At 47.5% G+C, this 24,027-nt stretch overlaps 3 protein-coding genes across 9 annotated transcripts; all 3 read right to left on the bottom strand.

The window, feature by feature from the left end:
* Window positions 1–71: 71 nt before the first annotated feature.
* Window positions 72–18,144, bottom strand: LOC136199295 (E3 ubiquitin-protein ligase MYCBP2-like). Of its 3 annotated transcripts, none has more exons than XM_065989474.1 (72): window positions 17,971–18,144; window positions 17,845–17,911; window positions 17,550–17,795; window positions 17,334–17,487; window positions 17,092–17,276; window positions 16,891–17,032; window positions 16,724–16,842; window positions 16,604–16,669; window positions 16,453–16,549; window positions 16,329–16,399; window positions 16,129–16,270; window positions 16,001–16,077; window positions 15,734–15,932; window positions 15,499–15,675; window positions 15,280–15,444; window positions 14,970–15,144; window positions 14,687–14,910; window positions 14,311–14,472; window positions 14,170–14,251; window positions 13,996–14,110; window positions 13,706–13,931; window positions 13,556–13,637; window positions 13,421–13,495; window positions 13,282–13,364; window positions 12,964–13,218; window positions 12,785–12,912; window positions 12,637–12,725; window positions 12,449–12,583; window positions 12,314–12,397; window positions 11,983–12,257; window positions 11,663–11,919; window positions 11,498–11,615; window positions 11,359–11,438; window positions 11,190–11,297; window positions 11,035–11,133; window positions 10,782–10,979; window positions 10,575–10,724; window positions 10,342–10,520; window positions 10,048–10,291; window positions 9,838–9,993; window positions 9,459–9,785; window positions 9,308–9,398; window positions 9,179–9,249; window positions 8,945–9,117; window positions 8,735–8,879; window positions 8,450–8,674; window positions 8,335–8,390; window positions 8,161–8,282; window positions 7,991–8,103; window positions 7,805–7,924; window positions 7,595–7,741; window positions 7,415–7,529; window positions 7,223–7,350; window positions 4,875–7,167; window positions 4,533–4,816; window positions 4,326–4,475; window positions 3,984–4,271; window positions 3,706–3,927; window positions 3,286–3,657; window positions 3,058–3,231; window positions 2,814–3,008; window positions 2,344–2,766; window positions 2,170–2,289; window positions 1,999–2,112; window positions 1,802–1,930; window positions 1,608–1,740; window positions 1,448–1,557; window positions 1,162–1,386; window positions 1,000–1,107; window positions 725–937; window positions 564–671; window positions 72–510 (listed from the first exon to the last, which is right to left on the bottom strand). In XM_065989474.1, the coding sequence occupies exons 1-72, from the start codon at window positions 18,060–18,062 to the stop codon at window positions 229–231; spliced, it is 13,554 nt and encodes a 4,517-aa protein (XP_065845546.1). In that variant the 5' UTR covers window positions 18,063–18,144; the 3' UTR covers window positions 72–228. The 3 variants fall into 3 exon arrangements, with proteins under 3 accessions (XP_065845546.1, XP_065845558.1, XP_065845553.1); XM_065989486.1 differs by having other exon boundaries at window positions 11,035–11,130; XM_065989481.1 differs by having other exon boundaries at window positions 16,894–17,032.
* Window positions 18,145–18,170: 26 nt separating this feature from the next.
* Window positions 18,171–18,561, bottom strand: LOC136199308 (diphthamide biosynthesis protein 3-like). The gene is made up of 3 exons (XM_065989494.1): window positions 18,437–18,561; window positions 18,314–18,388; window positions 18,171–18,266 (listed from the first exon to the last, which is right to left on the bottom strand). Exons 1-3 carry the CDS (start codon window positions 18,542–18,544, stop codon window positions 18,204–18,206), a joined length of 246 nt encoding a protein of 81 aa, XP_065845566.1. The 5' UTR covers window positions 18,545–18,561; the 3' UTR covers window positions 18,171–18,203.
* A 383-nt stretch (window positions 18,562–18,944) lies between these two features.
* On the bottom strand, window positions 18,945–23,866 carry LOC136189849 (uncharacterized). 5 transcript variants are annotated; one of them, XM_065977909.1, is made up of 13 exons: window positions 23,702–23,866; window positions 23,634–23,648; window positions 23,392–23,477; window positions 23,324–23,338; window positions 22,219–22,233; window positions 22,064–22,144; window positions 21,992–22,006; window positions 21,647–21,940; window positions 21,501–21,595; window positions 19,650–21,435; window positions 19,557–19,591; window positions 19,178–19,508; window positions 18,945–19,132 (listed from the first exon to the last, which is right to left on the bottom strand). In XM_065977909.1, exons 8-12 carry the CDS (start codon window positions 21,766–21,768, stop codon window positions 19,213–19,215), a joined length of 2,334 nt encoding a protein of 777 aa, XP_065833981.1. In that variant the 5' UTR covers window positions 21,769–21,940; window positions 21,992–22,006; window positions 22,064–22,144; window positions 22,219–22,233; window positions 23,324–23,338; window positions 23,392–23,477; window positions 23,634–23,648; window positions 23,702–23,866; the 3' UTR covers window positions 18,945–19,132; window positions 19,178–19,212. The 5 variants fall into 5 exon arrangements, with proteins under 5 accessions (XP_065833981.1, XP_065833961.1, XP_065833972.1 ...); XM_065977889.1 differs by lacking the exons at window positions 23,324–23,338; window positions 23,392–23,477; window positions 23,634–23,648; window positions 23,702–23,866 and adding an exon at window positions 22,842–22,927 and having other exon boundaries at window positions 22,219–22,619; XM_065977900.1 differs by lacking the exons at window positions 23,324–23,338; window positions 23,392–23,477; window positions 23,634–23,648; window positions 23,702–23,866 and adding an exon at window positions 22,292–22,619.
* Between the last annotated feature and the right edge of the window lie 161 nt (window positions 23,867–24,027).

Genomic DNA, 24,027 nt, shown 5'->3' with positions numbered 1-24,027 from the left:
GGATATCTGCGTTAGCGCATGTGACAGCTTTGACAGGTTGCCTCCAGTTGGCCTCCAGGGTTTTTTTCTGAGAAATTTTAGAAATTTTATTTTCGAGTTCAAGAGACAAACAAACAAAAAAACAAGCAAGCAAGCAAGCAAAGAAACGACGAGTTAGTTAGTTAGTTAGTTCCACACGTACATTAGCGTAAACAAAATAACACTCACAAAGTCATCGAAAACACACATTCAAAACGTTTGTGCATTGCGACAAACTCCGCACCCGAGCGCAAATTCTTCGCCGGTGGGCGGATGTTTGACGTGAAGAGGACACTCGCTTCCTTCGAGAGGACGCGCCGTCGGACCGACGGGACACTGGGGAAGATCTCCTTTATCTATGCTCGTCAATCGTTGAAAATCGTCGTGACACGGCGAGCAGAAGTGCGTCGTTCCGAAGCAGAAGAAAACGGCGACCGTGCAGCAGTAGCGACATTTATACTCGAGATAATCGGTGCCGTGCTTGGGACAAACCTGGGCGCGCACAAGTCATGAATAAATTTCGATATTATTTATGAGCTCATTACCTGAGCGCTGGCCACGTCAGAGCATCCTCCGCAGACCAACTCACTTGGATCGTATTCGTCGGATAAACCGGCTTGTTCGATGCAGCGCGCTTCGCCTCCGTAGTAAGCCTGAAATCGTATGAGATTGCTACTAGAGTATTCGCCTTTTCTTTACGACTTACTTTCTTGCATTTGAAGCAGACGTAGTATGCGTAGCGTTTCATCGCAAATGCGGCCGGCTGCTTGTAGAATTCGAGACGGGGCGTCGTGATGGCTTCGCACTTGTGCATATTGTCGTACTCGAGACGCATCAACGCCTTGCGTCGAACGTCGTCGTAAAGGTCTTCGACCGGCTTCAGCAAAGCCGTCAAATGCTTGTGTTTAATTTGCTTCGTCTGCCGAAGCCATTAGTCGAGTTTATACGGAAGAGATAATACTATAATAAATAAATAAATACCTCGCATATCGGACACATCAAGAACCGGAACGTAATTCTTGGACCGGTCCAGCGTTTTTCGATGATCATTTTAGCGCAATGATAATGATACAGGTGTCCACATTCCAGCTAAAGAAGTCACCGTAACTCGAGAGACCCCCTTCTCCTACGTTTCCCCGGCACCTGAATCACGGGAGCAGCGGAGAGATTCTCCGAATAGCATATCATGCACATGTCGTCGCCGTCTTGAGTCAATTTGCGAGACGGCGCGTCGCCGCCGCCGCCGTCCGTTTCGTCTCCGCCCGTCTTGCATCCGTTCAAGCACGGCAGACACTCCTCCTCGTCTTTGACGCCGCAGCACGCGTGTCCGCAAGCCAGCGTCTTCGTGCAGACAGCCTGAGCTCGTTCCTACGCAAAATCGAATAGAGAAAAAAATCGCGGGGGAAAAATAGCGAGATGATCGACGAACCTGACAGTCCGCATCGGCGCAAACGTTTCCTATAGCGAGTAATCCGCCGGTTCCGGCACTTCCGCAAAATCGGCAAACGCCAACGGCTCCGTCAGCACTTCCGGAAGGTCCTAAAAGAGCACTTTAGTCTCGAATTCAATCGATTTTCTCTAGATCGCACCGTTGGGGTCCCTAAATTCAACCATCGCTTTGAGAGTTCGCGCGTCGGCCAAAGCGGTGATCCAGAAGAGTTTTATTCGTCCGCATCCCTCGTGGAGATCGACTTTGATTGCCTCTTCCTCCTCTTTGAAAATCTGTAGAGAGAGACTCGGCTGTTTGACGACGAATCGGGGCGTTTTTTTTTCTGAGGTGTACCTGTCTTTGATGGTTCTTTGCCTTGCGACTCAGATGAAGAACGCGATCGCAATCGCTGCACAGATTTCCGCACTCGTCGCATTTGATGATCGCCACGGTCTTGTCGTCGTCGTGATTGTCGCAAAAAGGCTACGAGAGGAGGAAGAAGAAGACGACGTCATCCTAAATTCAGATATGATATTTTTAATTAAGCGTACTCTTTTCTCTCCGTCATCCGCTTCTTCGGGTTCTCTCACACCCCACTGGCCGGACGACAGGCTCTTCACGTCTTCCTCGTCCAAAACGCACAGCGAACCCAACGAAAGCCACGTCTAGAAGATGACCCAAAACATAGGGGAGATTAACGTATAAAGGATTTCGACTTATACCACGGGTCCGTGTAGCGCCGGCACGAGTTTTCGATTTTGACTCGATTGCCTAGTCAAGCTGAGAACCGCTTCTCCGATTCCCGCCTTCGTCACTTCGGCCCACGCTTCGGATATCGTTCCCTAAATAAAAGAAGAAACGATTACTTTTTTTTTCTGATTCTTTTGCGAGGTAACCTTTGTCATGTCTTTGAGCAATTTAATGACTTCGAGTACGATGTCGGGATTCATTTTGCCTCGGAGCCACCATCGCGATCCGGACGAGTTGAGCGTCGCGTTCGTCACTAATTCGGCGGCGGGTTTGTTCAGAAGATTCGCGACCGTTACCGTGTGGGGCCCCTTTCCGGACAGAATTCCCTCCTCGTCTCTTTTCGAGCCTTTCTGCTTTGCCTGGACGGTCAAACCCTTCGCTATGCAGGCGAGAAAGACGTCGAGAATGCCGAGAGACGTCTCCCAGTTGGCGAGCGACGACGACGACGACGCTTCGGCGGCTTGCGTAATGACGCTGAAGCCGGGCTTCGGTAGGGCCGTCACGCCGAGAGTGAGAGCAAGACGTTGGGGTGTGACGTGAGCCAAGATGCGACGAAGAAGAGCCAAAACCTAAAAAAATAAATAAATAAAAATAAAATACCTTATTTATTTTTTACTTGTCTTTGGACGCGCGGTGTTCCTATGTGAAGTAGATCGAGAAGATCGCTGTGTAGGGGATATTGTTCGGCTAAATAGGCGACGCCCACGTCGGATCCGCTCAACGCGAGAACCATCGATAGAAGCTCGAAGCAGTACGTGTCCGACGTGCGAGCGTCGTCGGAGGAACGATCTGAAGGATCCTTCTGGTTTGGCTACGCGAAAAAATGAAATAAAAAATATCATCTTGATGCGATTTTTCACTTTTTGATTCGCTTGCAGTTTGAGACAATTTTCCCACTCCTCGCGCACGCGAGCCGTTTCCGTTTTAATCGATTGAACGATGTGAATGCAGACTTGCTTCTGCAGACTGCTGAGTCGATTTTGACCGAATAGAATGCCGACGACGTGCTCGGTCAAATCAGAATATTCAGAATCCTAAAAAGGAGAAAGTTAATTTTTTAAAAATTCCCCAATTTCTTTGATACTTACCTTCGTGTCTTCCTTTCCTTTTCCGAACACTTGCGACGTCAAGAGTCGGAAAACTCGCAGCGTCTCCGCTTCGCACTGTTTCCGCTGCGCGTCGGCCGGCGACAAATCCTTTCCGACTCCGAGAGCCTTTTCCTTCGCCTTCTCCAACGCGCCGGCGTCCGGCCAGCCGAATAACTTCAGTTGACGCACGCGCGACGTCTGATTGGCGCCCTTGATGTCGATTTTGACGATTTTGACGATTTCGTCGTTCTCCAAGCGCGGAATGTCGAATCGAAACCATCCCCCGTAACGATAGCCGACGTTCGACTGCGTAACCTTCGTCAACGATTTCGCCGTCTTGCCGACGTGAAGAGTCAACGAATCGGTACGATTCTAAATAGAAAAATAATAAATAATCGGTTATTTACCCGGTTTTCTTACTTGGCTGTCTCTCTGATTGTCCACGTGAATGAAAACGGTTTCTGGTTGGACGGGATCTTCGAAGGCGATTTGAAGCCAGCGCATTTTGAATTTGTCCTCGTCGCCCGACTCCCAGAACGTCTCCGTCGTGCCGTCGGTCAAACTGCCGAGCATGGCGGAACGTGACGATGACGTCAGCTTACCAAGGGCCAAAATATCGGACGCAGCCAACACGGAAACAGACTAAAAATAAATAATTAATTCATAATTATTTTAATTGTTTTTTTCAAAATTTGTACTGGTTCAATTGTTGTTTCGGCTTTCTGATCGGTTTCGTCTTGCGTTAGGACTTCGTTGATTCGCGAGAAGACGTAGCTGCGATGGAGAAAGGTGTGGTCCTGCTGTTGGAAGTGAATGCACCACGATCGCATTGCCATCTGCTGAACGGCCGAGCCGGCCGGCACTTGGCTCATCAAGTCGGCGATCGTTTGAAGCAAGCAATGAAATTTCGCCGTCATGTGAGTTAGAGCGCTTCCGGCCGATTGGAGACCCGATGACGGATGTTCGCCCATGGTCAAGTCAACCTCCTGAAAAAAATCCATATTCAAATATGGGGAAAAAACGAATTGTTGTGGACGTACTTCTTTGTCTTTTTTCTCCTTCGTCTCTTCGTCTTTTTCCTCCTGGGACGACTGCTCCGGCGACGGCGGCGTCAACGACATGGCGAAGTACCACATGACGTCGTGCAAAGCGGACGTCTGAGTAACGTGTCGCAAAAGCCATTCAAAAGCCTTAGAAAAATAAATAAATAAATAATAATAAAAAACCCAACGACTCCTTTATCATACCTCCAAAGCGTGGACTCGACAGGCGACGTGAAGCAGCGATTTCACCATCGATTTTCTCAAGCAATCCAAATCGAGTTGCTGGCAGATGAACGAGAGGAGAGGCTTTTTCAGTGCGACTTCGGCCGCGTTTCCCTGCCTTCCTTGCTCGTTCTGACGCTGTCGCACCAAGTGATACAAATTCGGCGACATGCTCTCGACGAGATTGCGCCCGCTCGACAAACTCTTAGACTTCGGCTCTTCGTCTTCGATCGGCGTGAAAGCGGGAGACCGTTTACGCCTCGAAACTATAAAAAGAGAAGACAATAAAACTATTTTCGACGCGAGAAAAAGAAATCGTCGTGCCTTCGTTTTCCGTCTCCGGAACGGCGAGTGAAATCGATCGAAGAAACGACGGTCGTTTCGCCTTTGCCTTGTCCGCGTCTCCAGGCGAAGTTTCCGCTGTCGCCTCGACTCCGTTTCCCAACCCGGAACTCCGCTCGAGACTCAAACTAATCCGTTCCTCAATCGACGGCGATCGAAGAAATTGAGGTCGTTTGGACGCCGTCGCATCGGACGGCGGCAATTCAGCGAAACGAAGCAGCGGCGGCGCGGCACCGGCGGCACCGTGCGGCGCCGACAGACCGCGCTGCAAAAACTGAAATTGCCGCGACGGCGACGCCGACTGATCCAACGTCTGCAACGTCTCCGGACTCAGCGTCTCGCTCGCCTCCGTCGTCGTGGCGACGAGCGCCGGGGCGAATTTCGCCAAGCGACGATTCTCGGCGGCGCTACCAAGCTCGAGCAAAAACTTACAATTCTCCGTAATGACGACGTGAGCGTCGCGATTTTCCGGCTGCTTGAATTTCGGTTTTCCGGACAGCGATCGAACGACGAATCCGCCGCCGAGACTCTTCCGCGACGACGCGTCGTCGGCGCCGCCACCGCTCGTCTCTTTCTTCATCGACATGTATTTGTCGCGACACTTGCGACACATGAGATACCACGTGCTTCCGCCGTGTCCGCCGTCGCCGCAATTTCCCGCCCAGCCGCTGCAGAAGAGACCCGAGCTATTGTAGCCCTGTCCGGCGGCGTGACGTCCGCAGCCGGGATGCTCGCGTTTCATGTGATAGGTGACGGGATTTCGGAAGGCTTTGTCGCACAATTCGCATATCGTTTCGCCGGCATTCGCGACGCCTTTCGCCGCCTTTCCTTTTCCCGCCGGCGCCGCTTTCACCGCTTTTTTCTTGTCCGGTTTTTCCCACACGTTCGCGCGAATTTTCAATTCGCCGATTTTCGGCTGGGGAAGTCGCTTCGACGTCGCCAGTTGAAGTCCTCTCACCAGGTCGTCCCAGAAAATTGCGAGATGTTTCAAGGCCGGCGGCAATTTTACCTCTTTTTCTTCGTCGCCGTCGCCGTCGCTTTTAGGTTCCGCCGCCACCGGTGGCGGTGGTGGTCCATCTTTCGTCAATTCGGGATTGAATTTGAGATGAGACGAGCAGGCAATCGCGTCGTCGGTGATTCCTTCGTGCCACAAAAAGGCGACGAATGCCGCTCTCATGCATTTAGCGACGGCCGGCGAAAGAGCCTTGCGCACTTTCGATTCCGACGTTTCTTTTGTTTCCGCCGCCACCGCTGCCGTTCCCGCCGTCGTCTTCGTTGACGTCTTTTTTTCTTCGTCGTCATTATTGGTCGTCGTTTTCGTCGTCGTCATTTTCGCTTTCGGCGACTTGCTGCTTCGACTTTTTCCCCTGCCCTTAGGACGAGGAGAACGAGCGCCGCCTCCGCCGCCGCCTCCAAACGGTTGAGCTTGAGCTTGAGCACCAAATGCCCCAAATGGTTGAGCTGGAGCAACAAACGCCCCAAGTTGAGCTGGAGCTGGAACACCAAAGCCTGCACCACCAAATGGTCGAGGAGGAGCTCCAAAGCCACCGAACGGCCTAGGTGGAACAGCGCCAAAAAGGCCGGGATTCTTATTTTCTCCAGCGGGTTGTTGAGCTTGCCCAAAAAGTCCGCCGCCGCCGCCGCCAAACGCCCCTCCTCCGAAAAGTCCGCCCGCGGGCGGCTGAGGCGCCCCAAAAAGTCCACCGCCGCCGAATGCCGGCTGCTGTTGCTGCTGCGGCTGCTGCTGTCCAAAGAGACCTCCGCCGCCGCCAAACGGCGACGGTTGCTGCTGTCCAAAGAAACCTCCCCCGCCGCCAAACGAAAATCCAGAATTATTAGCAGGAATACCAGGAGGACTGCCAAAACCGAACTTTCCAACCTCTTGTTCTTCTTCTTCCGGCTCTTTATGTTCTCCTTCCAAGTCCATCGACTCGTCGGCGGCGACGACGACGGCCGGTGGAGGCGGTGGCGGTTTCGGTGGCTGCGAAAAAACAGGAAAACCAACGAAACCAAATGGCGCGGCAGGCACGGGAGCCGCGGCTGCAGCGGCGGCTACGGCAGCGGCTGCAGCGGCGCCGCTAGTGGACGAGACTCCCGACGAAGTCTCGCTCTCCGCGTCGGAATCGGTTTCGTATTCGCTCTCGACGTCTTGCTCGAGATAGACGACGCCGCCGCCCGCGTTTCTCGCCATCGTCCACGCGTCGCCGTCGCGTTCGCAGTACGTCTCGACGCTCTCGTGTTCCAATTTGAGCCAATCGCCGTCGGCATTACTCACCTTGAAAGACAGATCAATAAATATATATAAAAATCGATTATAACGAATTTCTCACGTGTTCGCTCGCTTTGATTCGATTCGTTCGGCAGAGAAGACCGACCGGCGTTCCTTTCAAATTCGGTCGACTTCGAATATTGTGTCCAGCTTCGCCGCATCGAACCACTTCGTATTCGCCAGCTCCTCCTAATAAGGAAAGAAAAATCGCTATTATTTCTAAGGTGTCTAGGGGGGATTTCTTTTCTCTCGCCTTTCCACTTCTTTCGGAGCTTCTTCGGTCGCGAATCGCCGCCGGCCGCAAAGAGTCCCGTTGCGATGGGAATCGTCTGGAGAGTTGGAGCCGGTTTCGACGGAGATTGAGGATCCTTTGAGAAGAGAGCAAGCGCGTTTTTCTTTCAAAGACGAAAGAAAATCGTCGTTGTCGTCTTACCGGCACTTCGAAAAGTATCTGAATGTCCTTTTCTTTGTGAAAAGCCATGCACCACGCTTCGCCGCTTTCCGGTCGTTTCTTCTTGTCCACATACTTCGTCACGCTCTCTTCGCTCAATTTCACCCAATCGCCGTCCTTGTTCGAAATCTACACACACACACACACAACGCCGAATCAATAACCGATTAATTAAAATCCTCCCCGACTCGCCTCGTCTTCGAAGCGAATCGTGCAGTCCGGTTTAATGACGCCGATTTGATCCGTTTGCAGCGACGGACCGTTGCGAATTCGCAGTCCACCCGTATACGAATTAGTGACGAATTTTCGAAGCTAAAGAAACGGCGTTTTCTCACCCTCGTACCCTCGTCTATTTTCTAGGAAAAAAAACAAACAAACCGAGCTCTTCGTCTTAGTCGGTGCAGACACCGTCATGGATAGTCCAGTGATGGGAGGAGGAGGCGCCGATCCGAGCTCCGGTTCGTCGACTTCCACATCGAGCGAAGAACCGCCTTGAAAAACCGCGAGTATTTTTTCTTTTCAACATTCGCGGGGTAGGAAGAACTGACCTGCTAAATTTCCGTCGACGGCAACTTCGATGCTGAAGTTTCCTCGCGTGTTGGGAATCCAGCCGACAATGTACGTTCCGTCGTTGTTGTCCTGCATCGTCATGGACCACGTTTGAACCGGCCTTAGAGGCGAAATATATCGCGACGTTTTCGAATGCGAAGACAGGCTCTTACTGCTTCTCGGCTGGCGTGTAAAATCGCAATTCTTCAAACGAATAATCCTGGTAGTCCTAGATGTGAAGAAGTCTTCATAACTTTTCCTTTATAAATTAAACTTTTTTTCGTCTACCTTCATCATGGAAATAGCGCGGAATCGGTTCGTGCTGTTGAGCACCGTTTCTTTGTACTCGGCTTTGAACTCCGGCACTTTGACGGCAGTTGACGACGACGCCACCGTCTTTTCCTTCTCCGTCGACGGCGCGATTCCGTCGAACAGACTCTTTTCGACGATGCTATTCGACGTGCGTCCAAAGGAGGCGCTCTTGCGCCCAATAAATCGTCCCTTGACGATCACCTAGAAGAGACAATGAAAAAAATACAAAATTACCATCTGATCTCTATCTTATTATCTTACCTTCATGTCTGAAACGTGGACGAGATGACCGACGCGATCTTTCGTTTTGAGTCCAATCTGAGCAAGCCAGCCGACCTTTAGCTTCTTCTCCGACAAGACGATTTCGCACTTGGCCGGATCGACGAAAGCGTCCGGTTGAAGCCACCTAAATTAAAAAAAAAATCAACTATTATTATTATTATTAATAATTTGACGTCAAAACGCTTTTACCTGGCGAGTCGTTCCCCGCCCGTTCCCGGCGCGCATTCGAGAAAATTCAGCAAGAACGTCTTCTCGTACGACTCCTTCATAAGCGGCAATTTTCCCGACAGCGCGTGATTGACGCCGACCGGTGCGTCGAGTTCGAGACCTCGATTTAATATTTGCGAATGACTCGCAATAATCTTGAGAAGAAAAAACATCAAGATTACAATATTTATTATTATTAGACATTTATAAATTTACCTGTTGAGCTCCTGCGTCGTTGAGATGCGCCTCGATTTGTTTCTCTTCTGATTCGTCTTGAGGCGAAGTTTCTACAGGGGAGAGAGAGAGAAATCTAGCTGAATTATTCTAATTGAACAAATATTTTACCTGATATGGACAACGGAAGATCGGGTTTCATTAGCGACGAAGCGCACATTCCAGCCAAGTAAGCCAATTCTTTCTCCAGTAACAAAATAGCCTGAAAAAAAAAATAAATAAATAAGCAGTCCGCGCGCGACGGACAAGTCTTTTCAGTCACTTGATTTGGCTTTGGAGACCATTCGTGGCCGATCACGGTGCATCGGAACCCAAATCGCGATACGTTTTCGTCTTTTGAGTATTCCGACGCCGTTTCGAGAGAGAAAACGATTTCCTTTCCCGGCAAAACGACGGCCTGTTTGGGCCAGTCGTCGGCACTGCTAAACTGCTTCAATACGGGCCAATAAGTTCGTTCGTGAGACGACGCGTCCGATTTTCCCTTTCCGATACGAGGCACCGAAACGGTGAGATGATCTTCCGTCTGGGCGACGGCGCATTGAGGATCGAACTCGACGACCATCCATTGAACAGAGTCAGGAAGTTCGACCTAAAAAATAAAAATCAATTATAAAGAAAATCAACGAAGAATTTTCTTTTACCTTGTACGTGGAGACAGATCCGGGTTTGTAGGGATGATCGCTTTCGACGACGGTCTGATGAAAACCCACGCTTTCCGATTCGACGCCGTCCGGCCGTCCGAGACTCGTCACCGACGGCAAAACCTGCTTCACGACGTCCAACACTTTAACGGCACTCTAAATAATTAATCATTAAATATTTGTATTATGTATTGATTATTGATTTATTACGTGTGGCGTCGAGGCGGCGACGGGTCCCAATTGGGAGAGCAGAAGCGGCAGAAGAGAGCCGAAAAGGTGCGACTCGCCGAGCAACGCGTGCGGATCGGCTCCCGTCTTTTCGCCGACGTCGCGCGCGCGTTCGACCAACTCCGACGCAATTTCCAAGACCGAGTGAACGATCGTAATCGTTCCCTTTCGCAGACTGTCGACGACATTCGAAGGCGGAGTCTCGACGCTATCCATCTCGGAAGACCTAAGAAAAAATCATTTAATCTAAATTATTACTCTTTTCGATTTCTTTACGTCGAGTAGAGAATGCAGGGGATTTGACCGCGTCCTTCGCCCGTTCCGTTCTGACTGAGACGGCACTGGCTGAACGTGACGACGAGCCCGTCGCCGCACGTCATCGTCGTGCGACCGCTGGATCCGTTCGACGTGCGTCCGCCGTGATTTCGCAATCGCAACGCGTACTTCGTTCTCTCCTGAGAAAAGGCGATAAAAATACATATAAAATAATCGCGTGTTTTTTTACGTACATCGATTGGTATTGGCGTGTCGAACATCAAATGCGCGATTTTCTCCGAATTGCAATCCGAATCGCTGTAGTTTCCGCTCTTGTGTCCAATCACTTTGAATTTGTCGCCTCCGCCGCCGCCGAACAAACCTCCGCCGCCGCCGCCTTCGCTCTAAAAAAATACAGAACATAAAATATTTTTCAAAAAAATTAGCTATTTGTTTCTTACGGGCGCCAGGAGTTCGATTTCGTACTTGTGCGATCCGCCTCCGCCGTAGACGCCCACGCCGTTGATCGACACTCCCGATCGATCGATTTCGAAGCAGATGGCGTCGGCACTTCCATTGCCCGTGTTCCAATTGTTCACTTGGGACGACGTGTAACGATTCGGACTCTCCAAGATCGCGTCAGAAGTTTCCAACGGAAACTAGAGTCAAAAATAAGAATATTATTTTTAAAAATTCGATAGAGGATGATGTTACGGTTGTGAGGACGGCGGAAAGAGCCAATTCGCCGACCATTGCGGATAGGAGAGCGACTGAGGTTTTGATTAGAAGATCGGAGAAGAGGCATTGGGTCTGCTGTAAAAAAAAATCGCCGCTTCGTTTTAGGAGTTATGCTAGTTTATGTACGAAACCTCTTTGTCTTTTTCGTGTAGTGACGTCGCCTTGTGGACTGGCGCTGCGACGATGGCGAGAAGCTTTGTGACGACTTGCCGGAAACTCATTCCGCTCGAATCGCTGCCCTAAAAACGCAGAGTTTTATTGCAAATTTCGGAGGAGAAGGGAAGGTCGGCGTGAAGTTACCAGAGTCTGCAGAGAAATAAAAGATTCCAAAACGGGATAATTCGTCGATTCGTCTTTTCCGCCATTCATCGGCTGAAATCCTAAACACAAGGCTCTCCATAGTTTCCAAAAAAAAAAGCTCGCATTATTTAATTCAAACCTGAAGCGAAGGATTCCTCACTCAACGAAGGAAGAGCACTTGACAGTCGCACTCGAGGCGACGAAAGAGCGTCCATGACGGCAGCCAATAAGCGACCGACACCGCAACTGGATACGTTCTAATAAAAAGCGTTTATTTCAAAATAGAAAATGATTTCTATCGTACCAGATCAACGTGTTGGAGAAGTTCGGATAGACAGAGCCACTTGAGTTGGCCGGTCGGATAGAACGCGTGAAAGCAGAGCAGAAAAACCCGATGACATTCGTTAATCACTCTCTCCTTCAATGCCACCGTCTCGGCGACGTGATCGGGAAGCGACGACGTTTCGTCGGTCTCTTTGAGCAAAGTCGACAAAAAAGTCCGCATCTCCAAAACGGCGACGGCGAGATCTTCGCTCTCAGCCAAACTCGAACGACTCGGTCCTAAAAAAATTAATATATTAATTAATAAAAATTGTCAATTAATTATTAAATTATTTTTCGTACCGAATCTCGGATAGACTTCTTCGACGAACGACCTGAGAAGTCGAAGGGAAGCAATTGCAATAAAAACGTAGCGATCGACGTTGTCGCGCATCGTTTTCAGTTTGGACGAGGGCGCCGAGCGAAGGGCGTCGTTCAGACGCGACCACGACCAACGAAGAATGTTCAAGAGCGCTTCGAAATTCGTAACGGTAACTTTTTTCGAAAATTTTCGACTCAGCACGTGAACGCGTTCGCTTTCGTCGTCCGAATCTCCGTCCGATTCCAGTTTCGGAAGTCTGAGGCAGAATGAAATGTGAAAAATTCGATATAATCAATTAATTAAATTTCGTACTTGTACAATAACGCCGGAATTTGGCCAGATCCGACGTCCGTGCCGTTGTTTGACTTTCTTGATTGTTTAAACTGAAACGTTATGCTGTGAAAAAAATTATTAAAATATCGGGGACACTTCCGGGTTTTTTCTTACTCGTCTTCTGTTGTGACTTTGGTTTGGCCGGACGAGCCGCAGTCCGAGCTCGGACCGGAAATTCGGGCCCACGCGACGTACCAATTGTTCGCCGCAATTTGAACGGGTTCGTCGAAGAGAAATGCATAGTATTCCCTTTGGAGATTACGATTAAGTGTATTTAATTGAAATATGTGCGTCGCAGATACCTTGCCGGACAATCGTATCCTTTTTCGTCGACTTCGGCGAGCAGTTCGCCGTCCGGTTCGTTTTCAGAATTTTCTCCGACGTCAAAAATCTAATAAAAAGAGAAGAAACATAAGGGTTTTTTTTAAATATTTTTCCAATGCGTCTTACCTTGACGTTTCCCTTGTAATCGCCACGACCGCCAAAGATTCCGAAACCGCAGAGAAGAACGTCCTGATCGCACGAGAAGCGAATGGCTTCGACGGAATGCCCAGAATAGCCCCATCCACCACCAAAACCTTGAATAAATAATTATTATTTGCTATCCCCGTGGTGCTTCGTATGCGTACTCGTAAATCGGCTAACGGTCTGATAATCTGACGTTCTCCTGTCGGCGAGCGAGCCGCGACCGCTTCCGCCGCCCGTCTTCATGTCGGGCCATTTCATATTGGCGTCGTGAAGAGACGTGATGACGTTGAGACAAGCGAGAGCGTTGATGGAGACGTGAAGGCGCGTCGCCGACGCGTTCGACGTCAGCGGCAGAGAGAGGCGAGGACCCAAGACGCTCAAGTCCAAGCCGTCGGTCAGAGACGAATCGCCGTCACCTGGGAAAAAAGAAAAAGAATTCGACACTCATTTTTTTCCTTCTTTTTTTTATGTGATTGTACTGGTGAGTTTTTTTGCAAATGTGTCGCGAACGGTTGGAGCGTGCGCGTTGTAGCAGCAGATTTCTTGATTCGATGGCGCGTAGCTGATTTGGCGAGAGTAGAACGAAGGATCATAACAAAAATAAAGAGATATTCTTACGTCCACAAAGTGTCGAAATTTGGATCCAAGCACACGCTCTTGCCCGACAAATCGGCGTGAGAATCGGCATCAAAACTAAAGGAACAAAGATCTCTAAATTCCCCCCCACATGGATAGCCTGTGACGTTTTCTCACGTGGTGCACGTTTCTCTTCTCTTATTGAAAAAGAGACTTTTGATCGATTTCTCCATGCCGACATTCGGCGGTGGAATCAAGCCTATAATTAATTAAAACACAATTGTATTTAATTAATTTCGACACGCGACGATGTATTTTCCTCCTCACCAAGAATTTTGCTCGATCCGAAAGCGGTGCATCGATCGAGCGACGTCGATCCGAGCAAATGCTCGCTCAATTGAATGTAGGTGTGATCGCCCGAGGCTCCAACCCACGTGGCCGTGCTTCCAAATTCCTTTCCGATTCCTTTCAAACGACCCGGCGCCAAATTCCAAGTGTCGTCGGCGGCAGCGGCGGCGGCGTCAGTGTCGGCACGCGCACCAAGTTGATTATCCTAGAAGAAGAGGAAAGAAACCACATTTTAAATAATTAATAATCAATTATTTTATATTATGCACCTGGTGCTTTCCGAATGTGTAGACTTCTCCCGATTCGAGAAGCACGACCGAGTGACTGTGTCCCGTCGCGATTCCTTTCGCTTTGCCGGGCAACGGCACCAAAATCGGAGCACCACTAATAAAACATAGAACACTTTCAAATATAATAAGAAAACTCCCCCAATTCAATTTTACCGAACGTCTTTGTCCTTCTGACCCAATTGCCCGCACTGATTTTGCCCGAACGCGAACACCTCGCCATTATCCAACAAAACCACTATAGAAATAAATAAAAATTAAATTCTTCTAACTATTAAATAGTCCAAGTGTCTTCACGTGTGTGGTGCGCTCCGCACGCGATATCCGTTGCCTTGGCGCCCTTCGATCCAATCTTGATTTCGGCTGGAGAACGAGTGAGCGCCGCTTCCGGTTGCGAACGCTGCTCCGCCTTCTCCGCCTTCTCCTCCTCCTCTTGATCGGACGAAGGTCCACTCGTCTCTAAAATAAATAAATAAATAAATAAATAAATAAATAAATAGTTGTGTAAGGCGTTGAACGAACGCGCTCGCGTTTGTCTCTACGAGAACGCGTCAGAGAACGCCGCGTCTACTATGGGAAGACGAAGGTTGCACGCCTTATAATTAGGAAAGAAAAGCGCACAAGGCATCTCACACTTCCTCATATATATGTACGTATTATTTTTTTCTCTTACGGTGAAATAAAGCTTTTAGTCCGAGATCGTCGTCGCCGACGCCCTTCTTCGGACGTCTTCTCGCTCGCGCGCCTCGACCTCTCGCGCGTCCCACCGGTTTCGCCGCCGGTGCGCCGAAGCTGAAGCCGCCGCCGCGAGCGGGAGGCCCCCCTTCTTTTTCCGCGCACTTCTTGCAACATCCGCACGTGCCACAACCAGAATCGCCCGACCCGCATCCGCATAAACTAAATCAAATTATAGGTTCTCCTAAGTGACGTCAAAAATTACTTATTGATTTTTTTACCTTCCCGGGTCTCTTCCCGGTCTTCCGTCATTGTTGCAACATCCCTCGCCGTATCCGGTACACTGTTCGCACACCGTGCAAATTTTGCACTGTTCCGTCACCCAATCGTGCGTTCCCGGAGCGCACATGTTGTCCTCTTCTTCCTCCTCCTCCTCTTCATCGTCGTCATCGTCATCTAAACAGCCCCGCCCACCATTTATAATATGTATGTATATAATAGTTTTTTCTTAGCCCCGCCCACCATTTCTGTATATATGTATGTATGTATGTATGTATGTATGTATACTAGATATTTCTTTCTGTTTCTTACCGTCTTGTTTGCCTGCTGCAACTTGCGTCACGAAACAACGACCGCATTGTCCCTTCGTGTTGAGACCCCACGTGTAGACGACGCCGCTCTGAGTCAGCACAACGTAATGACCTTTTCCCATGGAGATTTTCTGAACGGGAATTCCAAGAAACGTCGGCAAAATTCCTACATATAAATTAATTAAATAATCACTACGTGATGGCTTGGATCTCTTTATACCTGTCGTGGAGTCGCACTGTTCCGTGTCTTTTCCAAACATGACCAATTGGCCGTCTTTTGTCACCAACGCGGACGTGAATCCGCTGGCCGCACACTCGACGAATTGCTTATCTTTCAGTTTCTTATTCTGTCCCATTTTCTTCGCCTTCATCGGCTTCTGCTGTCGTCGTCCGCGCACTGAAAGAATAAAGAAATTTATGAGTCAGTTATCACGTGATTATTAGCACTCCTATACCTTGATCTCCGTCTTCGCCTTTTCTCGACGTTCCGAAGAAATAGGCGACGCCGTCTTCGGCGACGACGATGACGAACTCTCCTCCCTGGGCTCCGCTCAATTGCACGGCTTTGGGATTTCCGGGAAGGCTGACTGGCTCCCATTGGCTGGAGCTGGACGACTTGATGCCGAGCGCAGATCCTCTGCCTGTGTAGAAAAGCTAAAAGAAAGAGAAAGGAGCTCGTATATTAATTATTACACATATAGAATTTTTTTGATTTTTTTTACTTTTCCCGATGTGGTTTTGACGATTGCGAATTCTCGCGCGGACGTCACCGTGTCAACGTTCTCAACTTGATCTCCGTCTATGGGAATAATCCCAGCGAAAAATCTTTTTTCAGAGTTTTCTCTCTCACAGAACAAGTGAAGATGACTGTCGTCTTCGAATTCCGCTTTTCCCGTGAGATAGAGCGCTCGTCTCGCCAAGACGAGCGGCTTGGAGAGAGTGCACTTCATGGGGCTTACCGAAGGATCGTAATGTTTCAGAGTGAAATCACCCTTCAAAATAAATATTAATTATTTTTAGAAAAATTCTGCGCAAATGCAATTTATTTACCTCGTCAGAAACTTGAACGAGACCGAGAGAATGGCCTGTGCTAAAACACACAGCAAAGTCGCCACTCAAATCTGAAGTAAGAAGACTAATAATGAAGTTAAATTATTTATTAATTTCTCCTTACCAGAAATGGGCGTTGTTCCTTCCGGTTGAAGTGTTTCCGTATTCACAATCAGAAATTCTCGCTCTCCAATCCCCATGCGACAATAGTACAATTTCCCCTGCAAAAATCCAATTGAAACAATAGCCCAAATATTCATTTTTTATTTACTGACTCGAACGAATCCAAGCCATCCTTTGGATCCCGTATGAAAATCCTCATTGGCCGCGTACACTTGACCCTAAAATTCAAAACTCAACATATCATTATTACAAAAAAAATGTTCACAAAGTACTCGAACAGTTCCACAATATCCGGAGCCAATTTTCAATAATCCCACGCGAGTACAAATATAGAGATATTGACCGTCCGAAGTCAAAGATCCATTGCCCACATCCGCTTCCGTTCCATCACCTAAAAATACAAAAAGTCAATAAATTTCCGCACGTTGTTTTTTCTCACCACCGGAAGGAATCTGTTTGAGTTGAAACCGATCGATGAGCATGTCATTTTGAACTCCGCTTTTGTTCCATCCTTGGGAGCCGGCTCCTCCGAGTAGAAACGCTCTCACGCTGTGCTGAAGCGCCACCAAAATGCCAGGAATCTAAATAGGAAAAAATCAATAACCGTTTATTTATTGATTTATTGATTTTTTTGCGTTACTTGAATAGGCTGTTCAGATAAGGATTCCGTATCGGCCATGAGAAGTTTTCCAACAGCTTGAAGCATGAGTCCCGTGTCTCCTCTCGCCAAGACCAAGCTGATGAGACAGGCGGCTCCGAGACTGGACAAGTGAGACGGCGTTCCGTCTCCATCCACAATCGACATCAATAGTTCAAACATTCCATCTGGAAATTAAAAATCAATGAAATGCCAATAATAATAAAGTTAATAATAGAATTTACGTATGACATCATCTGGTTCTTTCTGCATCGACTCCAATTCTTGTCCTTGTAGAATATTGAGAAGAGCGCTGAGCGCTTTCTTGCACAAGTCAGGATGACTCGAACGAGTCTCCCGGATCAGTTCAAACACACCAAACAAACCCAAGCCAACAATCTACATAAACAGAAAAATTTGGAAAATATTCAACAAATAAATAAATATTTTTCTAATATTACTTTCGGTATTTCCGTCGCTTCGCGACCCGTTGCCGACTCGTCGTCGTCATCGTCGTCGATTTCGCTATCGTCGCCGCCGTCACGTGATCGCGACATTCTCAACATTTCGCGAAGTTCGCGTTCGAGAACGGTCTGTCGGACTTGACAGAAAACGTTGAAATCGGACGGATTGCATTGGAGTTCGAGCTTCGGCGGCGGCAGAGGACGCGGCGTCGAAGGCGAACGCGAAGAGACTCCTTTCTTGGCCTACAGTTAGCGCTGGATATGGTGGCACGCCCACTTTGCCCCCTCTTGCCTTCGATCGCCGTTTTCCCGCTTTCTTTTTCTTGCTTTCCGGTTTCTTTGCGCGCGCGGGCGCTTTTCTGTGCAATGGAGTCGAGTTAGGCAACGCGACGAAGAAGGGCACGGCCGGAAAACCGACTTTTCGCTCGGATCTTCGAAAAGAGCGTGATACTTGCGTCCGATTGCGGCGAGAGAGAAGTCTCTCGCTATTTGGACGCCGGCAGCGGCCATTGCGCGTCGCAATCAAAGACGATTCGAAGGAAAAGTGCGAATTTCCTTGCTTGCACGAGGTCGATAACGCGAGTACGGGACATTACACGTGACACCACGTGCTATGAATATGTGCAAAAATGAATATCATTAATTGAACGATCATGCAAAAACTTTTTCGTTTTTGTTTACTTTTTTGCTCTCCTCTCCTGTCATAAAATCCTCCTAGGGAGACAATGAAACGCGGCTGATAATTGCGTCACTGCTCTTACTTGATCGTAAATAACACGGAGAATGAGGGAACAGCTTGGGCACGTTGCAACGTCTTCACCGGCTTCCAAATCAGCCTAAAAAAGCTTCAACTTATCGCAAGATAATCTCTGGTTTCTGCTAACCTTTGTTATTTCGAACCGATCACCACACGGACAAGGATAATAGTACGTCTCCGTTTCTTCGTCGTATTCAAAGTCTTCAATCTCTACCTCGTCGTGGAAAACGGACATCTTTGCGTGCTTTTGCAGACCCGTATGTGAAATACGCGCGCTAACTGTCTGCTCCCTGAGATTTTCAAAGATTTTCTCTGTTTCTAAGGCAGTTCTTTCCTCATCGTCCTTTCGGTCTAAGGAGCGCCAACTAACTAAGCGCATGGAAAATCTTATTCTAAAAATTCCTAGGGGTAGCTGGACTTTTACTTTGAAGATGGGGCCTCGAGACACCTGTATGGAAGATGAGGCAAGAACTGGCAAGAGCTGGGTCTCATTCCAAAAGTGTACACTGAGTCAGAGATAACGGCAGATACCTCAGGCTGCTGTGCCTCGATTGCTTTCTCCCTCCTCTCTTCTTTGATTTGCCTGTATCATAAAGTGTGATCTAATCCTTGAACGCTTTGTCAGAAACTGATAATGAGGCAAGGTGGCTCAGCAATTCTGTATTTCACAGTCGTCAAAATTCTATAGTGATGCACAATGAAACTAAAAAATAGGAGACAGTCAAACACCGTTTTTCAGCACAAACAATACCGTCTATCAGCAACAAACAATACCAGCAAACAATACTAGCAAAACGCACACTTAAGCCAGCTACGCAGTTACCTAAAACAAAGAATGTGACAATGAAAAGAATTATCATAGCCATACCTGTGCTATTGCAATAAAAGAAGAGACGTCAGACATTATTGCACGCTGTCCGGATCACATTCGAAAACGACTGATATCAAGGCGCCATAGCCTTCCTTTTTCAAAGCAAGTATGAGCATTCTTCTTGTGGCTCTTTTGTAATGCTTTTGTGCCCAGGCGTCGAGCATTGCCTGAGCCCGATCTCGATTGTTTTCCTTTTCTCCAAAGCCGTCCAGCTCATCGTCCTCAAACTTTGGGTCCGGTCCAAGAACTTCTCCAACGCGCCTCCATTTAGCTCTGATTTTGTTCGCCACGACACGTCGTTCTTCTTTCGAAACACCCCCATTAAGATCTAACCCCAGCAAATGTAGAAACGCCCTGTTAGAATAGCCAGACTTACCATCAGCCTGGTCAAATTCTGGTAAAGATATCATCCTTGTAAGAAAATAGACGGTCAACATCTTACGATCAACATGAATACGATAAACCTTACCTTGGCGCTGCTCCGAACCACAGCTTCATGCAATGGAGCTCATCCTCATTTAGCTGACTGGCTCCGTCAGTCAGCAGGGTCCACATTAACGTTTCCATTGAAAAGTCTTTCATTGAAGCGAGGCTTTTCAACAGAGCCGAACTGTCTTCAATTTTCTTCACTTGACAATAGAATTCCTCCTGCAATCCCGCCATGCCTCGTTGTTTTGCCTCATTCACGTTCTTGATAAGCCACTCGCGCAATTGGCTGCAACGCGGGGGAAGACGAGCCTTCTGCTCTTCTTTCAGTGGCTTCTCTTCATCAACAGAGAAAACTGTTACACTGATGCAATTTCTCGAGCCTTGGTAGAGAAATTCTGCGTTCACGCCCGGCGACAATGGGAAAATCAGTCTATTTCTCTTCAACGGCACGGCGGACGAGAGACGGTAATCTCGAATAAGACGAGTAGCCAAGCGAAAGAACAGCGCTTCGGGGAAGAACAAGACATCCTTAGCATAGACAATAAGCGGAAATGAAAACGACGCTTTCTGAATGAACGCTTGGCTGTATTTTGTTTCCTGCGTAAAATCGTCCTGTAGAAAGCAAGGAGCATAGTAGCCTTGCTCTTCTGATCCTTCTTCCTTTTCTACGAGAACGTCAAAATGACAAAGGATGCATTTTGCTGATGCATAGTCCCGCTCCTTCACTTGGGCTTCACTCAACAAGTAAATTACCAACTTATGAGAAAGAAAGCCAGAATCAATGGCTATTTCCCAGTCCGCGCCAAGATTGGCTGGAAGATTCGATTTAGAGTGTGCTGAACCAACAAAAGAAACCAAGATATTAAATAGCCAATCGGAATCATGAAAAACAATGCTCTGCAGCCGCGGAACGTCTGGAAAATAGTAAACAGCGCCCACATGAGTTAGGTGCAACAACGCCTTTGTCAATTCCTCATCATCAAAAATGCGACATTTCTCCGCAACTTGTTTTACTTCCTTGAGCCTTGATACAGAGCGTCCTGTTATTTGCACGAGCTCGCCCATTGCGTCTTCAAATTTCAGCCAGCGTGCTGGTTGTCTCTTTTGCTTCTCCCAGTAGGCATCCGTCATTGCGCCAACTCGACTTCTAATATCCTTGGCAGTGGGATCTTCCTTGTCTGTACCGGACGTCTTGTTCTCAACGAGGAAAAAACCCAGTCCCGACGATGGACCTGACGATGGACGAACGAAATGACATTGACAGGCTTGTTTTCGAAATAATTCTTCAAGACGTTTATCGTTTTCGCTAATGAAATCAACGACAGACGCTTCGCCCTTCGCGCATCGAGCTGCGGCTTCCTCAGCTTCCCAGCGGTGAGTTGCAATACGGAAAACCGCCGGAAATTCGACTCTTTCTGCCTCGCCAAGAAATGCACCATCCTGTTGCTCTACAGGATGAGCGATGTGCACGGAAGAAGCCCAATGTTTGAGAAAATCGCCGTTTGTCTCCATTCGGCAAAGTTTCTGTTCAATTGGATTAATGTTCTCGCCTTCCAATATTCGGTAAGTCGACTTTGCTTCGTCGGTGAGAAGCTCGGCGCCGTTGAAAACGAGCATGTAGACGGAGAGAGCGCCGGGAGGCATGAGCGCCACATGAGCCGCCAAAAACGGCTCTTGCCCTCCGAAATCGCAAATTGTCATTAGGGTTACCTTCGTCTCATCGCCGAATCGAAGATGATCGTTTATTAAAGCTTCTACTTTAGCGAGTTCCTCTTCGTTCAGCTTCACTTCGTCGCGGCTAGACAGCCTAGACTCGGAGCTAGAGTCTAAAAGACGAAAGACGAGCTCACCATTACGTGCGATAGTCAACTTTTTCGTCGCGTTTTCAAACCTTCCGTGAAGCCAAACATGCGCTTTATACGTCTCCACAGACGGCCGAAAACTGATGTTGATGAACTCACGACGGATTTCCTCGCGACTCTCTTGCTAAAAAGTCCGAACAACTTACTCGATCAAAGCGTTCTTATAGAACATTACCTTTTCACGTCTAATTGATCCGTGTTCGCATTTCCAAAATGCTCATTCAGCGTCTTTTTGTGCTCCTCTCGAGTCAATAGCTGCCACTTACCTGAAGTGGTGCCGCCTTGAGACTTAATCATAGTAACAGCCTTCCGAAGGTCGAGGCCACACGTGCTCTCCTGTTCTTCAAACTTCTCACCAAAGAGAAGTCGAACGAGGCACGTTTTTCCAACTCCATCCTTCCCGATCACATTTAGACGAACTCGAGCCACTTTCACGAAGCCCTCGCTCAAACAAGAATCTTGCAATTCCCTAAAATAAAGTTGAAAATTATTTCAGTTTTTCAACTACAATGAAACTAGCCTTTCCACTATTTCTCTAAACAGGTAACATATTAATTTGAGTTCAGACATCTCTATCTAAATTCAATCTTACCTCCTAACCGTTTCAGTAATGTAAATCAGGTCGCAAATTAAATGTCAGTGGAAGATTTCAATCTAGAGTGAATCTTACCGCCTGTTCATGCGTTCCGACGTACAAAGGAACGCGAATTAATTTGAGTACAAATCTCCATCTACACTCAGACTTACCTTTCCAGATCTTCTCTACACTCAAGACGCAAATTAATTTGAGTACAAAATCTCCATCTACACTCAGTCTTACCCGAGTCTATTCGTACGTTCCGACGTACATCAAGACGCAAATTAATTTGAGTACAAAATCTCCATCTACACTCAGTCTTACGTGAGTCTATTCGTATGTTCCGACGTACATCAAGACGCAAATTAATTTGAGTACAAAATCTCCATCTACACTCAGTCTTACCCGAGTCTATTCGTACGTTCCGACGTACATCAAGACGCAAATTAATTTGAGTACAAAATCCATCTACACTCAGTCTTACCCGAGTCTATTCGTACGTTCCGACGTACATCAAGACGCAAATTAATTTGAGTACAAAATCTCCATCTACACTCAGTCTTACCCGAGTCTATTCGTACGTTCCGACGTACATCAAGACGCAAATTAATTTGAGTACAAAATCCATCTACACTCAGTCTTACCCGAGTCTATTCGTACGTTCCGACGTACATCAAGACGCAAATTAATTTGAGTACAAAATCTCCATCTACACTCAGTCTTACCTTTCACGTTCTTCCCTAAACTCACAAATTAATTTGAGTACAAAATCTCCATCTACACTCAGTCTTACCGCCTATATTCGTGCGTTCCGACGTACATCAAGACGCAAATTAATTTGAGTACAAAATCTCCATTTACACTCAGTCTTACGTGAGTCTATTCGTACGTTGCGACGTACATCAAGAATCAAAATAATTTGAGTACAAAATCTCCATCTACACTCAGTCTTACAGCCTATATTCGGACGTTCCGACGTACATCAAGACGCAAATTAATTTGAGTACAAAATCTCCATCTACACTCAGTCTTACCGCCTATATTCGTGCGTTCCGACGTACATCAAGACGCAAATTAATTTGAGTACAAAATCTCCATCTACACTCAGTCTTACCGCCTATATTAGTACGTTCCGACGTACATCAAGACGCAAATTAATTTGAGTACAAAATCTCTATCTACACTCAGTCTTACGTGAGTCTATTCGTACGTTCCGACGTACATCAAGACGCAAATTAATTTGAGTACAAAATCTCCATCTACACTCAGTCTTACCTTTCCAGTTCTTCCCTAAACTCACAAATTAATTTGAGTACAAAATCTCCATCTACACTCAGTCTTACCGCCTATATTCGTGCGTTCCGACGTACATCAAGACGCAAATTAATTTGAGTACAAAATCTCCATCTACACTCAGTCTTACGTGAGTCTATTCGTACGTTCCGACCTACATCAAGACGCAAATTAATTTGAGTACAAAATCTCCATCTACACTCAGTCTTACTCGAGTCTATTCGTGCGTTCCGACGTACATCAAGACGCAAATTAATTTGAGTACAAAATCTCCATCTACACTCAGTCTTACCTTTCCAGTTCTTCCCTAAACTCACAAATTAATTTGAGTCCAAAATCTCCATCTACACTCAGTCTTACCGCCTATATTCGTGCGTTCCGACGTACATCAAGACGCAAATTAATTTGAGTACAAAATCTCCATCTACACTCAGTCTTACCCGAGTCTATTCGTGCGTTCCGACGTACATCAAGACGCAAATTAATTTGAGTACAAAATCTCCATCTACACTCAGTCTTACCCGAGTCTATTCGTGCGTTCCGACGTACATCAAGACGCAAATTAATTTGAGTACAAAATCTCCATCTACACTCAGTCTTACCCGAGTCTATTCGTACGTTCCGACGTACATCAAGACGCAAATTAATTTGAGTACAAAATCTCCATCTACACTCAGTCTTACCTT

The sequence above is a fragment of the Oscarella lobularis genome, chromosome 1 (assembly GCF_947507565.1).
Source record: "Oscarella lobularis chromosome 1, ooOscLobu1.1, whole genome shotgun sequence".
Classification (NCBI taxonomy): Eukaryota; Metazoa; Porifera; class Homoscleromorpha; order Homosclerophorida; family Oscarellidae; genus Oscarella; species Oscarella lobularis.
The sequence above is the reverse complement of the archived record's forward strand: the minus strand, read 5'-3'. Positions and strand labels throughout refer to the sequence as shown.

Coding starts and splice junctions, on each gene's coding strand:
- LOC136199295 (XM_065989474.1), bottom strand. CDS start 18,062: ATGGCCGCTGCCGGCGTCCAAATAGCGAGAGACTTCTCTCTCGCCGCA. Junction 11,920..11,982: donor AGAAGTCTATCCGAGATTCG/GTACGAAAAATA, acceptor TAATTTTTTTAG/GACCGAGTCGTTCGAGTTTG. Junction 3,658..3,705: donor ACAATCAGAGAGACAGCCAA/GTAAGAAAACCG, acceptor TTTTCTATTTAG/AATCGTACCGATTCGTTGAC.
- LOC136199308 (XM_065989494.1), bottom strand. CDS start 18,544: ATGTCCGTTTTCCACGACGAGGTAGAGATTGAAGACTTTGAATACGAC. Junction 18,389..18,436: donor ATCGGTTCGAAATAACAAAG/GTTAGCAGAAAC, acceptor AAGCTTTTTTAG/GCTGATTTGGAAGCCGGTGA. Junction 18,267..18,313: donor TCCGTGTTATTTACGATCAA/GTAAGAGCAGTG, acceptor TTGTCTCCCTAG/GAGGATTTTATGACAGGAGA.
- LOC136189849 (XM_065977883.1), bottom strand. CDS start 22,041: ATGTCTGAACTCAAATTAATATGTTACCTGTTTAGAGAAATAGTGGAA. Junction 21,436..21,500: donor CATGTTTGGCTTCACGGAAG/GTTTGAAAACGC, acceptor TTCGTCTTTTAG/ACTCTAGCTCCGAGTCTAGG. Junction 19,509..19,556: donor AGAATTTGACCAGGCTGATG/GTAAGTCTGGCT, acceptor TGCTGGGGTTAG/ATCTTAATGGGGGTGTTTCG.